The sequence below is a fragment of the Nycticebus coucang genome, chromosome 12 (genome assembly GCF_027406575.1).
Source record: "Nycticebus coucang isolate mNycCou1 chromosome 12, mNycCou1.pri, whole genome shotgun sequence".
Classification (NCBI taxonomy): Eukaryota; Metazoa; Chordata; class Mammalia; order Primates; family Lorisidae; genus Nycticebus; species Nycticebus coucang.
This window is the reverse complement of record NC_069791.1, coordinates 109,688,539-109,705,426: the sequence shown is the minus strand read 5'-3', so window position 1 is coordinate 109,705,426 and position 16,888 is coordinate 109,688,539. Positions and strand designations below refer to the sequence as shown.

Genomic DNA, 16,888 nt, shown 5'->3' with positions numbered 1-16,888 from the left:
ATTTAGTTGAAGTCTCCAACTATTATTGTAGAATTATTTACTTCTCTTATTTCTGTCAATTTTTACATAATCTGTTTTAGGGCTTTGTTGTTAGGTGCATATAAGCTTAGACTTGTTTCACAGAAATCATTTGAGTAACATTGTTTTAAATGCCACCAAGGAACACCTAGATCCAAGGAAAGTAAATGCCAGACAGGCCTGCCTTGGTCTAGGCCATGTGTTCTCAAACTTTTTAAATGGGGCCAATTCACTGTCCCTCAGACCATTGGAGGGCCAGACTATAGTTAAAAAAAAAAAAAAAAAACTATGAACAAATTCCTATGCATACTGCACATATCTTATTTTGAAGTAAAAAAACAAAACGGGAACAAATACAATCATACTGCCTCATGTGGCCCGCGGGCCACAGTTTGAGGACCCCTAGTCTAGGCTATCTGAGAAGGTTTCTTTGTGGAAGAAGTATTTGGACCAGGCTTTGGGGAATATCAAAAGTTGTCCAAGTTGGGGAGAAGAGGTTGAGGATAGGAAAGGTGTTTCAGGTGGGGGAACTAATATTTGTGACGAGCACAGAGTCCAGATCAGCACTGCACGGTCTAAATCCTGGCTTGAATATGTCATCTCTGATATGGTTGATATAAAGAATGAGTGAGTTGTAAGAGTGCCTACTATGGAGGGAATGGAGTGTATGTGTGAGTTGGATAAATAAACAATCAATCCTGAACAGGGAAGACCAAGCAGTTAGAGGAGTGGAACTGGTCATGGCGGCTGGTGTGCAGGGACAGGAGAGGTCAGTAAGGGAATTCTTTGTAAGCTCCATAAAAGATTTCAGACTCCATCTTGAGAGAAGGCAATGGTGCCATTGCTTCCCTCTGGCTTTAGTGTGGATGAGAAAACTGGCAGGAGAAAGATCCAAATCTCTGGGAAGACAGGATGTGTCCTAGACCATGCAAAGGCCTTGAGGGCAGGGACTGTGGCTTATTCACCATCTCCACTGAAGACCTGGCAGGTTACTTGCTCACAGCAGGTGCTTGGTAAATTCTTGGTTTAACAGTGAGTCCCTCCCACCTCACTTGCCTCTGAGGTTCCCTTCCACAGCTCTCACTTCTCTTCCAGATTCTCTTCACTATTGCTCTCTAACAGGCTGCCATCCTAGCAGCTGCTGCACACTGCACTGCCCTGCCCACAAGCCCATAAATGAGGAAACTCAGGGTAAGTGAAGTTAGGGGGCTTGACTGGAGCCTAAACTTTCCACACAGTGGGCCTATCTCTAAAACACTCTCCCCAGTGCCTTCCCTCCTTCTGTCTCCAGGAGTGGCTTCTCCTGGGTGAGCCCTTCTCTTAGAGAAGCTGACACTTCTTCCACTCACCACACTGAATGAGAGAAAGAGGTTCTGCCTGGCCTTTAACCCAGGACTTACCCCACTTTCTTCACCAGCCTAAAGGGATTATTTGTCCAAAAACGAAGGCAACCAGAATGAAAAGAATCAGGTGCCCAACTAACTTCCTTTAGGGTTATGGGCAGAGGCACCAATAGAATCTAATAATCTAATCCAAACAAACATCAGGCCAATGCACCGACTACTGTTGTTTCCAATAACCCAGGGGTCACACAGAATGGGCCAGAGTAGGGCACTGGAGACAAGTGGGGACCACAGTAACCTGAGGAGCACATGCCTTGTGTGAAGGGGCAGCTACTACTCAGCTCTAGTGGATTATGGTCTTACAGCAGTCTGGTATCTAATTATAAAAAAAGAAAAAGACAGCTTGGCGCCTGTGGCTCAAGTGGCTAAGGTGCCAGCCACATACACCAGAGCTGGCAGGTTCGAATCCAGCCCGGACCTGCCAAACAACAATGACAATTACAATAAAAAAATAGACAGGCATTGTGGCAGGCGCCTGTGGTCCTAGCTACTTGGGAGGCTGAGGCAAGAGAATCACTGAAGCCCAGGAGTTTGAGGTTGCTGTGAGCTGTGATGCCACAGCACTCTACCCAGAGTGACAGCTTGAGGCTCTGTCTCAAAAAAAAAAAGAAGAAGAAGAAGAAAAAGAAAAAAATTTAAATTTTTACATGGTATCTTTTGACTTTTAAATGTTAGACAAAAAAAGGAAGGCTAGAAAACATGTCTGCAGGCCAGAGGTGGGTTGCGGGAGCTCAACCCCCATGCTCACAATGACTTCTGTATTCCTCTGTGGTCTTCCCGGACACAAGCCAACAGCACAGTCCTATTTCTTAAGGACCCCTCATGAGCAAACACCATGGACTTACATTTCAAAATCCGACAAACTCTGGTCTTCAGATGTTTGGCTCAAATCTCCAGGCACCTGCCGTCAGGAGTAGAGGGGAGACAAAATACATTAACGGTTATCCAGGTTTGCATAATCAAGGAAGAATTCTGCCTCTCAATGATCCCCGAATATTTCCTGATAAAAAGTAGTTACTAGAAAACAATAGGAGATTTTGTGGAGGAATGGCTGGAGACTATGTTGCAGTAATAAAAATATGCGTCCATGAGAGAGCTCAATTATCTTTACGGAAAAAGGACGGTTAATCCTATTGAGATAATCACAGGCATGTAAAAGCATGTAATTTAGGAGCTATAAAGGCCTAATTAGGATCTCAGACACCACATATCAAATGCACAATGGAAAAAACATCTTTGTCCTTGTGATGAACATCACGCACACAAGCACACCCAGTACATAAACAAGAAAGACCAATGTCTACCCCCAGAAGGACTCCATCTTTCCCCCTCATAATGTATCAACAGTTTTAGGTGGCAGAACGTGGCTCAGCCTTCTCACTCAGAAGGGCTACAAGAGACGATGATTAAGAGAGAGAAACTAATGGCATACGTGATGCCCCCTCACCCCCACACTGCTTAGGGATGCTGCACCACATGGAGGTGAGCGTGAGGGCCAGTAAGCATCTAGTAGCCTCCCACCCTCCCACCCTCTGCTCCCCCTCAGATAGGAAAATCGATTCTCAGATTGTTGCAAGGATTTGCAATTATGTGAAACAGACAGCAAAATGCCCAGCAGTGGTGGATGCTCAATAAATGTTGATGTTATTCTCATACCCAGGGAATGAGCTTCCTTTTTTGATCTGGTAGAAACTGAATGGGCTGGAATTCTAACTATGAAGATCAAGACTAAGAGGATCAAGCAGAACAGGGAAGGATGCGGGCAGAAAGAGACACACTACTGATCTCACACCTTTTACCCCTCAGAGCTTTCAGATAATCTACAGCCTTCACAGTAACCCTCAGGGTCAGCAGGATTTTCTCCACTTTACAGATGTGGACACTAAGGCTTGGGGAGGTTGTATAACTTGCCCAAGCTTACTTAGGAAGTAGCTCTGTCCAACTTCAAAAGCTTTTCTGCTACAAACCCTCAGTAAACAGAAGAAAAGCTGACCAAAAGGTGAACAAAAAATGCAAGACTTCCAGAAGTTCTGGCTGCACAGAGTGTTGGAAGACTCTAGAAGGCTCTCTTTAAAGAAACAGGGGTTTCTGGCTTTGGGCACAAGAGAATGCAGGGGTTATGAAGCCTGGGTCCATGAAGCTCAGGATCAAATCCCATCCCTGCAATTCCTGACTGTGTGGCCATGAGCAAGTCACTTCTGTGTGTCGCACTGCTGTCACCTGTAAAATGGGGAAACCAGAAGATAAAATGTGTTAATATCTATACAGTATGCAGAACAAAGCCTGGCATATAGAAATATCTCAATAACTGACAATGTACCATGACAATAATACAGCAATTATCAAGAAGGAAAAGCTGTGTGTTCTATTATCCTTGACACGAGACACAGGATCTGCCCTGCCAACCCAAGGGGTGCCTCTCCTCCCATGTGTGGCAGTCCAGAGCGAGAATAACCCTGATGAGTTCTTTACAGGTGTCTGGAGCTAAGCAATTAAACCTGGCTCCATCTGGTGCCAGGCAGCAGAAGTTCTGAAGAAGACACTATGAAGACTCCCTCAAACCGAGGAGGAACCTGCCTTGCCACTTGAAAAAACTTCAGAATCCTAGGGCCTAAAGCTTCATTGGTTCAGGAACTCACTGGGCTGAGGTTGGTGTTGACTCTGTTGCTATGGCAGCCATCATTTAGCTATGGGCAGCTGAGAGGAGAGATGGTACATTAGAAAGCCTTGTGGCTGCACGCACCTACCTAGGCCCTTAAAATCTTCCACACTGTGTGGGCCATGAGTCCACTGTCAAAATTTATCGAGAGGGAACAACTGAAGACACCAACCAAGGTTTATATCACAAATCATTCCTCTTTCCGTTACTTACAGAAATGAAAAAAAAAACAAAACCTACAAACAACCAAAGGTCTCGCTATAAAGGCATGATGGCACATCCATATGAGATAGCTAGGTTACAGGTGTGGTGGCTCATGCCTGTACTCTGGGAGGCTGAAGTAGGGCTTATGAGTTTGGCACCAACCTGGGTAAGAGTCAGACTCTGTCTCAACTTAAAAAAAAAAAAAAATGCTGGGCATGGAGGCAGGCACCTGTAGTCCCAGCTACGAGAGAGGCTAACAGAAGAGGATCACTTGAGCCCAAGTCTGAGGTTGCTGTGAGCTATGATGATGCCATGACACTCTAGCCAGAGCAACAGAGTGAGCCTCTGTCAAAAAAATAAGTTGGACCCAGTGCCTCAAACCCATGTCTTAGCACTCTGGGAGGCTGAGGTGGGTAGATTGCTTGAGTTCAAGAGTTTCAGACCAGCCTGACCAAGAGTGAGACCCCATATGTACTTAAAATAGAAAAACTAGCTGGGCACTATGGTGGGCACCTGTACTCTCAGCTAATAGGGAGGCTGAGGCAAGAGGATTGCTTAAGCCCAAGAGTTTGAGGCTGCTGTGAGCTATGATGCCACGGCACTGTACCCAAGGTGACAGTGAGACTCTGTCCTGAAAAAATAAATAAGCAAATAAAAAATTAAAAAATATATATAAAATAATAAAATAAATAAAAGTTCTGAGGGACTTTACCTAACAAATGCAATCAGTGTAACCTGGCTTATTGTACTCTCAAAGAATCCCCAACAATTAAAAAAAAAAAAAAAAACTAAAAAAATAATAATAATGGCTATCATTAATGACAGAGTAGGAGTGAGATGGAGGAAAGAGACTTGTTTTTTGTTTTCTATCTCTGTGTAATATTTTTTTAAAGCATCTTTCAATTGCTTAAAACAATTTAACTTAAATGTGCTTTTGGGAGGAAGGGCAAGATGGCCAACTGGAGCCAGCTTTCCACAGAAGCTCCCATCCAGAGGGAAGGATTATGACCAGAAAGTACATAGCTGAAGCTGAAGACTGCAAGCCAAGAGTGAGAAGAGTGATAACTGCACTTCACCTCCACTGAGACAAGCTGCGACTCCAAGAAAGCAAATTTCAAGTACAAAACTCATCCCACAGGAAAAGTGTCCATCCCCTCCCCCAAGAGAGTTGGTTTGTTTTTGCTTGCTTGCCGTAGGTTTTCTACAGGCAACGGATCAACTGAGGACCTCTTGTCTCACACCACAGGAGAGAGTTGCAGGAAGTGGGGACTACTTCTCCAGAAGGACCCTGCTGTGACCCTAAGCACTCTCTTGCCAGACATGAAAGTTGAACTAACATTTTCCCTGCCATTTTGAACTTCCAGTCCACACTTCCCCCATCGCCTGATGGTCCAGAAGCCTAACCCCTACAGACACCAGAATGTCTGCAGTTCATTGCCAGGTCTGGGCACTGCAAAGGCTATGGTAGAAAAGATGCACTGTAACAGTGAGCCCAGCAGTAGTGCAGACAAAGGGGGAGGAGGCTGTTGGGCTTGGCTCTGCAAAAGTGCAAACCAGTTGTGGGAGGAGGCTTGTGAGCAGCATGCCTGCCATGCTGGAACCGAGCACCCTGCACCCACCCTGCCAGTGCCTCATGTCCTTCCCGCATGCCCGCCCTGCCAGAGCCGGGAACCACATGCACCACCCTGCTGGAGCCTCCAGGTGCTCCACCCTACCAGAAGCGTGCACTGTGTGCTCCACCCTGCTGCTGGAGCTGCTGCTACAGCCACCTCCCTGTCTGTGGGAGCCACCTGGGAGCTGTGCAGGGACACCTCGCATGAAGATTCAGCAACAGGAGAGCAATCCCACCGGGTTCTAATCTTGAAGAGACACTTCCCCAACTCTGAGGATTGCCAGAGGAAGCCAGATATCGCCATCTAGGGATACCAGTGCTGCAGAACAGCTGGGGCAAAGACATAGTGGCTGAGGGGGAAAATAATTTGCTGACTTGATATCCTCAGGTTTGGACTGAGTTCGGGTGAACACTCTCCAGTTGCCATTGAGTACCTGAACCCCTAGCCAACTGGTGGCAGAGAGTGGTGGCTGGGCCAAGAAGGCATTGACTTCCCTTTGACTCTGGCAGGTGCAAAGCCCAGGCACATCTGCTTATTGGAAAGAGCAGGACCACAGCCCCATGGGGTTACCAGTGACGGGGCATGAAAGAGGTGCAAGGTGGGGAAAGAGACATCAGCCCCCTGGTCCAACTCAGCTACTTGGTGGGCCTTTCTGACTCCACAAAGCACCAGAGCAAGCCACAGCTAAGCAGCCCGTAGACATCTGCTATCAAGCTGCTGGAGACCGTTCAAACTCTCCCACTTGGGAGTTGGTACTGACTGGGTCAATTGGTTTGCAACTCCTAACCCGGGCCAATCACCTAAGGACCCTCTTGGATGGTACCCTGGTTGTGTAGTAACAGAAAGGGTTGATTTATCTCTTCCAGTTCTTATCCACAGGGGGCAGGGTGTCTTAGTTGTTTATATATCTCCACAGCTGAGACTCCAACCCAGAGTCACTGATCCACTAGCATCGGACAAAGACCAACTGTATACAAGACAGAGCAATCTAACTCCACCACACAAAGCAGGTCCCCAGAGCCTCAGACTGTGATACTGTACAGGTCCTTTGCAAAGCTGTAGGGGAAAAGCTATAGTCACAAGTCCAGGATCCAAATGGCTGGTAAACCACAACTCCAGGAGCCCCCAATCCAATTTCACCTTACCTGCCCATCTAGCTAAACCGTGAAAAATAATGATGGGATGGAATCAGCAGAAAAACCCTGGGAACATGAATAATTAAAGTAGATCAACTCCACCAAGGAATGACAAAACACACATACCAGATGATCCTTCATAAACAAATGGCTAAGATGTCAGAAATTGAGTTCAGAATTTGGATGGCAAATAAGATCAACAGAATGGAGGTAAAAATGGAATTAGAATTTCAAGGAGTAATTCTTATCTCAAGAATTCAATGAATTCAAAGAAAAAAATCACCAAAGATTTTCACACATTGAGGCAAGAACTTTCAGCCCTCAAAGATCTGAGAAATACAGTAGAATCCCTCAGTAACAGAATGAAGCAGGCAAAAGAAAGGATCTGTGACATTGAAGACAAAGCTTATGAAGGCATCCAAATAATCAAAGAGGAAGAGAAGTGGAGAGCAAAAATGGACCATTCCCTGAGAGAATTATGGGACCACTCCAAAAGAGTAAACATTCACCTTATAGGAATACCTGAAGGAGAAGAGGTTGCTTCGAAATGGCCAGATGCACACCAATCCCCCTCCCTCTGAATTAAAAAAAATAACCCAGAAAAAAAGGGGGGGGGCAGCTGCTCTACTCCAAGAGATAATTGACGAGAACTTCCAAAACATGGCAAGAGATTCTAAAATCCAGATAGCAGACAGTTTTAGAACCCAAGCATGACTCAATGCAAATAAAATATCCCCTATACACATTATAATTAACTTAGCTAAAATTAATATGAAGGAGAAAATTCTGCAAGCAGCCAGACATAGAAAAAACCATAAACTACAAAGGGAAGAATATTAGAATGACTGCAGATCTCTCTGATGAAACTTTTCAAGATAGAAGAGGATGGTCATCGACTTTTAACCTCCTAAAACAAAATAACTTTCAAACTAGGATCCTGTATCCAGCTAAACTAAGTTTCATTTATGACGGAGAAATTAAATACTTTAATGACATTCACATGTTGAAGAAATGTGCCATAACTAAACCAGCTCTCCAGGATATTCTCAGACCTATCCCTCCATAATGACCAGCACAATCCTCTTAACTCCAAAGTAAACTCAATCCGAAAGTTTTGATCAAACTCCAACGTCCACTGTGGTAAAAGGATTAAAAATGTCCACTGGACCTTTGAAAAACTTGATATCCAAAGTACTACCAGGTATATCAATACTCTCTTAAATTGTCCTCTAAAAAGGCACAGGTTGGCTGACTGGATACAGAAACTCAGGCCAGATATCCGCAGTATACAAGAATCTCATCTTACCTTAAAAGATAAATATAAACTCAGGGCGAAGGGATGGTCATCTATATTTTAGGCAAATGGAAATCAGAAAAAACAGATGTTACAATTTTATTTGCAAATACAATAGGATTTCAAACAATAAAAGTAAGGAAAGATAAGGATGGTCACTTCATATTTGTTATGGGTAACACTCAATGAGATTTCAATTATTAACATTTACGCAGCCAACAACAAGGAGCTTCAATTTATAGGAGAGACTGTAACAGACATGAGCAACTTGATTTCCTACAGCACCATAATAGCTGGAGATTTTAACACCCCTTGGCAGTGTTGGATACATCCTACAATAAAAAGCTAAGCAAAGAAATTTTAGAATTAAACCTAACAATTCAACACTCAGATTTAACAGACGTCTACAGAATATTTCATCCTAACAAAACTGAATACAGATTCTTCTCATTACCCATGGAACACCCTCCAAAATTGATCACATCTTAGGTCACAAGTCTAACCTCAGTAAATTTAAAAGAATGGAAATTATTCCTTGTATTTTCTCGGACCATCATGGAATAAAAGTTGAACTCAGTAATAACAGGAATCTACATACACATACAAAAACATGGAAACTAACCAACCTCATGCTGTATGATAGCTGGGTCCTAGATGAGATTAAGAAGAAAATTACCAAATTTTTGGAACAAAACGACAATGAAGACATGAATTACCAGAACCTCTGGGATACCACAAAGGCAGTCCTAAGAGGGAAATTTATAACATTGCAAGCCTTCCTCAAAAGAACGGAAAGAGAGGAAGTCAACAATTTAATGGTACATCTAAAGCAACTGGAAATGGAAGAACATTCCAATCCCGAACCCAGCAGAAGAAAAGAAATAACTAAAATTAGAGCAGAATTAAATGAAACTGAAAACAAAAGAATTATACAACAGATCAATCAAAAAGTTGGTTTTCTGAAAAGGTCAATAAAATAGATAAACCTTTGGCTAACCTAAACAGAAACAAAGGATTAAAATCCCCAATTTCATCAATCACAAATGATAAAGGCCAAATAACAAGAGACTCCTCAGAAATTCCAAAAATCCTCAATGAATATTACAAAAAACTCTATTCTGAGAAGTATGAAAATCTGAAGGAAATAGACCAACACACCACCTTCATAGACTTATCAAGAAGGAAGTGGAAATGTTGAACAAGCCTATATCAAGTTCTGGAATAAGATCAACTATAAGAAATCTCTCCCAAAAGAAAAGCCCAGGACCAGACGGCTTCACATCAGAATTCTACCAAACCTTTAAAGAGGAACTAGTACCTATATTACTTAACCTTTTCCAAAACATAGAAACAGAAGGAATACTACCCAACAAATCCTATGAAGCAAATATCAACCCAATACCCAAAACAGGAAAAGACGCAACAAGAAAAGAAAATTATAGACCAATATCTCTAATGAATATTTATGCAAAAATATTCAATACGATCCTAGCAAACACAATCCAGCAACACATCAACCAAATTATACATCACGACCAGGTGGGTTTCATCCCAGGGTCCCAAGGATGGTTCAATATATGTAAATCTATAAATATAATGTATCACATAAACAAAATAAAAAACAAAGACCATATGATTCTCTCAATTGACGCAGAAAACACTATTGATAATATCCAGCATTCTTTCTTGATCAGAACACTTAAGAAACCAGGTTTAGAAGGAAGATTTCTTAAACTGATAAAGGCCATCCACAGCTAACACACAGCCAATAATGTGTTAAATGCAGTAAAATTGAAATCATTTCCACTCAGATCAGGAACCAGGCAAGGTTGCCCATTGTCTCCACTGCTTTTTAACACTGTAATGGAAGTCTTAGCCATCACACCCAGGCAAAAGAAGGCAACCTAATAAAAGGTTAAGTAATATAGGTACTAGTTCCTCTTTAAAGGTATCCAAATAGTATCACAGGAGATCAAACTGTCACTCTTCACAGATGATATGATTGTATGTCTGGAAAACACCAGGGACTCAACTAAAAAATGCCTAGAAGTGATCAAGGAATACAGCAGCATCTCAGGACACATAATCAATAGTCACAAATCTGTTGCCTTTATATATAGCAACAATAGTCAAGGTGAAAAAACAATCAAGGACTCTATTCCCTTTACAATAGTGTCAAAGAAGATGAAATATCTGGGAATTTACCTAACAAAGAATGTGAAAGATCTATATAAAGAGAACTATGAAACTCTGAGAAAAGAAATAGTTGAAGGGAGACAGAGCAAGATGGCGGCCAAGTAACAGCCTCCTTACATCTGGGCACCGTGAGTCTGGGGAGATAGGACTCCAGGCATCTCTGGCTGGTGGGATCTGCCTATCATCACCCCTGTGAGGATACAGGGAGTCAGCAAGAGACTTCTGGACCCCAAAAGGAGGACTAAAACAGTGGAAAAAGGCAAGTGGTCGCGTGTGTTTAATAGGTCTAAAACGCCCGCAACTGTAAGTTCAGTACCAGCGAGACTGCAAACCAGAAAGGCCTTACCTGTGAAATGTTTTGGTGTCTTTGGACTTGGCACTCAGTTGAACTGACTTGGGGAGAGCCTGAGCGGGAGTGCGGAGAACTTTGGGCACTGTCTAGGGTCCCAGTCTGAGCCGCTGAGCCAGACGGAGCTAATAGTGTTAGGCTGTGGGCCACAGGGAGCCATTGTGAGTGATCAGCCCTGGCAAGCTCTGCCCTCAGGGTCGCAGAGCTGGAATCCGGGTGGGAGCTGGTAACCTAGCGACTGAGTAGCCTAAGGGTGGGGCCTGAGCCGCCTTGCAACCCTAATCCTCAGGGGCAGAGTGAGACCAGTTTTGGCACACTGGATAAGTGGATAGCCACTTCAGCAGTGTTTCCAGCAACAAGCACTTTCCTGGGAAAGCTTCTGCTCAGCAAGTTTACAAGTTCAAAGTGCCTTTTAAAGGGGTTGAAGAGAGATTTAGGGTGTCTACCTGCTCGGGTTTGAGAAATCAGCAGCCTCCAGTTATATCAGAACTGTGATTGCCATCTCATACCCCAGAAGACCATGTGTTGCCCAGATAATATTCAACAACATATACATACTGCTTTGTTTTTGGGTTTTTTTTTTTGTTTTGTTTGGTTGTTTTTTTTTGTTTATTTTGATGTTGTTGATGTTGTTTTGTTTTTTTAATTTCAACCTTTTCCGTACAGATCTTTTTTCTTGCCAATTTCTCTAGTTTAATAATAATTTCCCATTGCTGCTTTTTTTAATAACTAGAACTTCATTTTTGCTAGTGTTTCTACCACTATTATTTGGTTTTTCACCCAGTATTATACCATAAAGTTTTCTGTTTGCTTGTTTTGGTTTGATTTATAGCATTTTTGTCTTTCCTCTCTACTTGGTGTAGGTGGGATACTGTGTCTGATCAGGTTAGCAAAGAGCTGCTGACTTCAAGGGAACCACCCAACTGGGCACCCCCAGAAGGTATTTTTTTTTTTTTTTTGCAGTAAACAATTTCTTTTTTTTTTTTTTTTTTTTTTTCTTTTTTTTTTTATTGTTGGGGATTCATTGAGGGTACAATAAGCCAGTTACACTGATTGCAATTGCTAGGTAAAGTCCCTCTTGCAATCATGTCCTGCCCCCATAAAGTGTGACACACACTAAGGCCCCACCCCACTCCCTCCCTCTCTCTTTCTGCTTCCCCCCCCCATAACCTTAATTGTCATTAATTGTCCTCATATCAAGATTGAGTACATAGGATTCATGCTTCTCCATTCTTGTGATGCTTTACTAAGAATAATGTCTTCCACTTCCATCCAGGTTAATACGAAGGATGTAAAGTCTCCATTTTTTTTAATGGCTGAATAGTATTCCATGGTATACATATACCACAGCTTGTTAATCCATTCCTGGGTTGGTGGGCATTTAGGCTGTTTCCACATTTTGGCGATTGTAAATTGAGCTGCAATAAACAGTCTAGTACAAGTGTCCTTATGATAAAAGGATTTTTTTCCTTCTGGGTAGATGCCCAGTAATGGGATTGCAGGATCGAATGGGAGGTCTAGCTTGAGTGCTTTGAGGTTTCTCCATACTTCCTTCCAGAAAGGTTGTACTAGTTTGCAGTCCCACCAGCAGTGTAAAAGTGTTCCCTTCTCTCCACATCCACGCCAGCATCTGCAGTTTTGAGATTTTGTGATGTGGGCCATTCTCTCTGGGGTTAGATGATATCTCAGGGATGTTTTGATTTGCATTTCTCTAATATATAGAGATGATGAACATTTTTTCATGTGTTTGTTAGCCATTCGTCTGTCGTCTTTAGAGAAAGTTCTATTCATGTCTCTTGCCCATTGATATAAGGGATTGTTGGCTTTTTTCATGTGGATTAATTTGAGTTCTCTATAGATCCTGGTTATCAAGCTTTTGTCTGATTGAAAATATGCAAATATCCTTTCCCATTGTGTGGGTTGTCTCTTTGCTTTGGTTATCGTCACCTTAGCTGTACAGAAGCTTTTCAGTTTAATGAAGTCCCATTTGTTTATTTTTGTTGTTGTTGCAATTGCCATGGCAGTCTTCTTCATGAAGTCTTCCCCCAGGCCAATATCTTCCAGTGTTTTTCCTATGCTTTCTTTGAGGATTTTTATTGTTTCGTGCCTTAAATTTAAGTCCTTTATCCATCTTGAATCAATTTTTGTGAGTGGGGAAAGGTGTGGGTCCAGTTTCAGTCTTTTACACGCAGACATCCACTTCTCCCAACACCATTTATTGAATAGGGAGTCTTTCCCCCAAGGTAAGTTCTTGTTTGGTTTATCGAAGATTAGGTGGTTGTAAGATGTTAGTTTCATTTCTTGGTGTTCAATTCGATTCCAAGTGTCTATGTCTCTGTTTTTGTGCCAGTACCAAGCTGTCTTGAGCACTATGGCTTTGTAGTACAGACTAAAATCTGGTATGCTGATGCCCCCAGCTTTATTTTTGTTACTAAGAACTGCCTTAGCTATACGGGGTTTTTTCCGGTTCCATACAAAACGCAGAATCATTTTTTCCAAATCTTGAAAGTACGATGTAGGTACTTTGATAGGAATGGCATTGAATAGGTAGATTGCTTTGGGAAGTATAGACATTTTAACAATGTTGATTCTTCCCATCCATGAGCATAGTATGTTCTTCCATTTGTTAATATCCTCTGCTATTTCCTTTCTGAGGAGTTCATAGTTTTCTTTATAGAGGTCCTTCACCTCCTTCGTTAGGTATATTCCTAGGTATTTCATTTTCTTTGAAAACTATGGTGAAGGGAGTTGTGTCCTTAATTAGCTTCTCCTCTTGACTGTTATTGGTGTATACAAAGGCTACTGACTTGTGGACATTGATTTTATATCCTGAAACATTACTGTATTTTTTGATGACTTCTAGGAGTCTTGTGGTTGAGTCTTTGGGGTTCTCTAAGTATAAGATCATGTCGTCAGCAAAGAGGGAGAGTTTGACCTCCTCTGCTCCCATTTGGATTCCCTTTATTTCCTTGTCTTGCCTAATTGTATTGGCTAGAACTTCCAGCACTATGTTGAATAGTAAAGGTGACAGAGGACAACCTTGTCTGGTTCCAGTTCTAAGAGGAAAAGCTTTCAGTTTTACTCCATTCAGTAAAATATTGGCTGTGGGTTTGTCATAGATAGCTTCAATCAGTTTTAGAAATGTGCCACCTATGCCTATACTCTTCAGTGTTCTAATTAGAAAAGGATGCTGGATTTTATCAAATGCTTTTTCTGCATCTATTGAGAGGATCATGTGATCTTTATTTTTGCCTCTGTTAATATGGTGGATAACGTTTATGGACTTGCGTATGTTGAACCAGCCTTGCATCCCTGGGATGAAGCCTGCTTGATCATGATGAATGACTTTTTTGATGATAAGCTGTAATCTATTGGCTAGGATTTTGTTGAGAATTTTTCCATCTATATTCATGAGTGAGATTGGTCTGAAATTCTCCTTTTTGTTTGGGTCTTTTCCTGGTTTTGGTATCAGGGTGATGTTTGCTTCATAGAATGTGTTGGGGAAGATTCCCTCTTCCTCAATTTTTTGGAATAATTTCTGCAGTACAGGAATAAGCTCTTCCTTGAAGGTTTGATAGAATTCTGGAGTGAAGCCATCTGGACCAGGGCATTTTTTAGTTGGAAGCTTTTTTATTGTTTCTTTGATCTCAGTGCTTGAAATTGGTCTGTTCAGGAGGTCTATTTCTTCCTGGCCAAGTCTAGGGAGAGGGTGTGATTCCAAATATTGATCCATTTCCTTCACATTGTCAAATTTCTGGGCATACAGTTTCTGGTAGTATTCAGAGATGATCTCTTGTATCTCTGTGGGATCAGTTGTTATTTCCCCTGTATCATTTCTGATTGAGGTTACTAGAGATTTTACTTTTCTATTTCTAGTTAGTCTGGCCAATGGTTTATCTATTTTATTTATTTTTTCAAAAAACCAACTCCTTGTTTCATTAATTTTCTGAATGATTCTTTTGTTTTCAATTTCATTGATCTCTGATTTGATTTTGGAGATTTCTTTTCTTCTACTGAGTTTAGGCTTAGATTGTTCTTCTTTTTCCAATTCCATAAGGTCTCTTGTGAGATTGTTGATGTGCTCTCTGTCTGTTTTTCGAATGTAGGCATCTAAAGCGATGAATTTTCCTCTCAAAACTGCTTTTGCAGTATCCCACAGGTTTTGGTAGCTTGTGTCTTCATTGTTGTTATGCTTAAGGAAGTTAGTGATTTCCTGTTTGATTTCTTCCTTCACCCATCTGTTATTCAACAGAAGATTGTTTAATTTCCATGCCTTTGGATGGGGTCGAGCATTTTTGTTAGAGTTGAGTTCCACCTTTAGTGCCTTATGGTCTGAAAAGATACAAGGTAAAATTTCAATTCTTTTGATTCTGTTGATATTTGTTTTGTGTCCCAGGATATGATCAATTTTGGAGAATGTTCCATGGGGTGATGAGAAGAATGTATATTCTTTTATCTTTGGGGTGGAGTGTTCTATATGCGTCTATAATTGTTCTAGGGTCTCATTTAAATCTCTTGTATCTTTGTTTAATTTCTGATTAGAGGATCTGTCCAGCTCTGTAAGAGGTGTGTTAAAGTCCCCTGTTATGATGGTATTATCAGATATCATATTGCTCAGACTGAGTAAGGTCTGTTTCAAGAATCTGGGAGCATTTAAATTGGGTGCATAGATATTTAGAATTGAAATGTCTTGTTGTTGTAGTTTTCCCTTGACCAATATAAAGTGACCATCTTTGTCTTTTTTGACTTTAGTTGCTTTAAATCCACATGTATCTGAAAATAAGATTGCAACTCCTCTTTTCTTCTGAATTCCATTTGCCTGAAAAATTATCTTCCAACCCTTGACTCGGAGCTTTAATTTGTCTTTTGAAGCCAGGTGTGTTTCTTGCAGACAGCAAATGGATGGCTTGTGTTTTTTAATCCAGTCAGCCAATCTATGTCTCTTCAGTGGGGAATTCAAGCCATTAACATTTATGGAGATAATTGATAAGTGTGGTAGTATTCTATTCGTCTTATTTGGTGAGAGTCCATTGCTTAGTTTTATCTTTTGCATCAGTGTGGAGGTTAGGTTCTGTCCTTTGATTTCTGAGTTCTTACTTTGCTGCTGATCCATTGTGGTGGTCAGTGTGCAGAACAGGTTGAAGTATTCCCTGTAGAGCTGGTCTTGTTGTGGTGAATTTCCTCAATGTTTGTATATCCGTAAATGATTTGATTTCTCCATCAATTTTGAAGCTTAGCTTAGCAGGGTACAGAATTCTGGGCTGAAAATTGTTCTGTTTAAGTAGATTAAAGGTAGATGACCATTGTCTTCTTGCTTGGAAAGTTTCATTAGAGAAGTCTGAGGTCACTCTGATGGATTTGCCCCTGTAGGTCAACTGGCGCTTACTCCTGGCAGCTTGCAGAATCTTTTCTTTTGTCTTGACTTTGGACAGGTTCATCACAATGTGTCTTGGAGAAGCTCGGTTAGAGTTGAGGCGACCTGGGGTCCGATAGCCCTCTGAAAGCAGTGTGTCAGAATCTTTGGTGATGTTTGGGAAATTTTCTTTTATAATATTCTCTAGTATGGCTTCCATTCCTCTGGGGCATTCTTCTTCCCCTTCTGGAATTCCTATAACTCGTATGTTGGAACGTTTCATAAAGTCCCATAATTCTGACAGTGAACGTTCTGCTTTCTCTCTCTTCTTTTCTGCCTCTTTTACTATCTGAGTTATCTCAAAAACTTTGTCTTCTACCTCTGAAATTCTTTCTTCTGCATGGTCTAACCTGTTGCTGATACTTTCCATTGCATCTTTAAGTTCCCTGATTGACTGTTTCATTTCCTTCAGCTCTGCTATATCCTTTTTATATTCTTCATATCGTTCATCTCTGATTTGATTCTGTTTTTGGATTTCCTTTTGGTTATTTTCCACTTTATTAGCAGTTTCCTTCATTGTTTCCATCATTTCTTTCATTGTTTTCAACATGTGTATTCTAAATTCCCTTTCTGTCATTCCTAACATTTCTGTATAGGTGGAAT

At 41.5% G+C, this 16,888-nt stretch overlaps 1 protein-coding gene across 3 annotated transcripts in view; it reads right to left on the bottom strand.

Annotated features, from left to right (window-relative positions):
• The window catches only part of SNX29 (sorting nexin 29), a 640,705-nt gene that overhangs the window by 145,458 nt on the left and 478,359 nt on the right, over nucleotides 1-16,888 (bottom strand). For all 3 annotated transcript variants that reach the window (XM_053556354.1, XM_053556355.1, XM_053556356.1), the window contains exon 17: nucleotides 2,267-2,322. In XM_053556354.1, coding sequence (XP_053412329.1) covers nucleotides 2,267-2,322 — 56 coding nt within the window. The remainder of the gene's footprint in view (nucleotides 1-2,266; nucleotides 2,323-16,888) is intronic.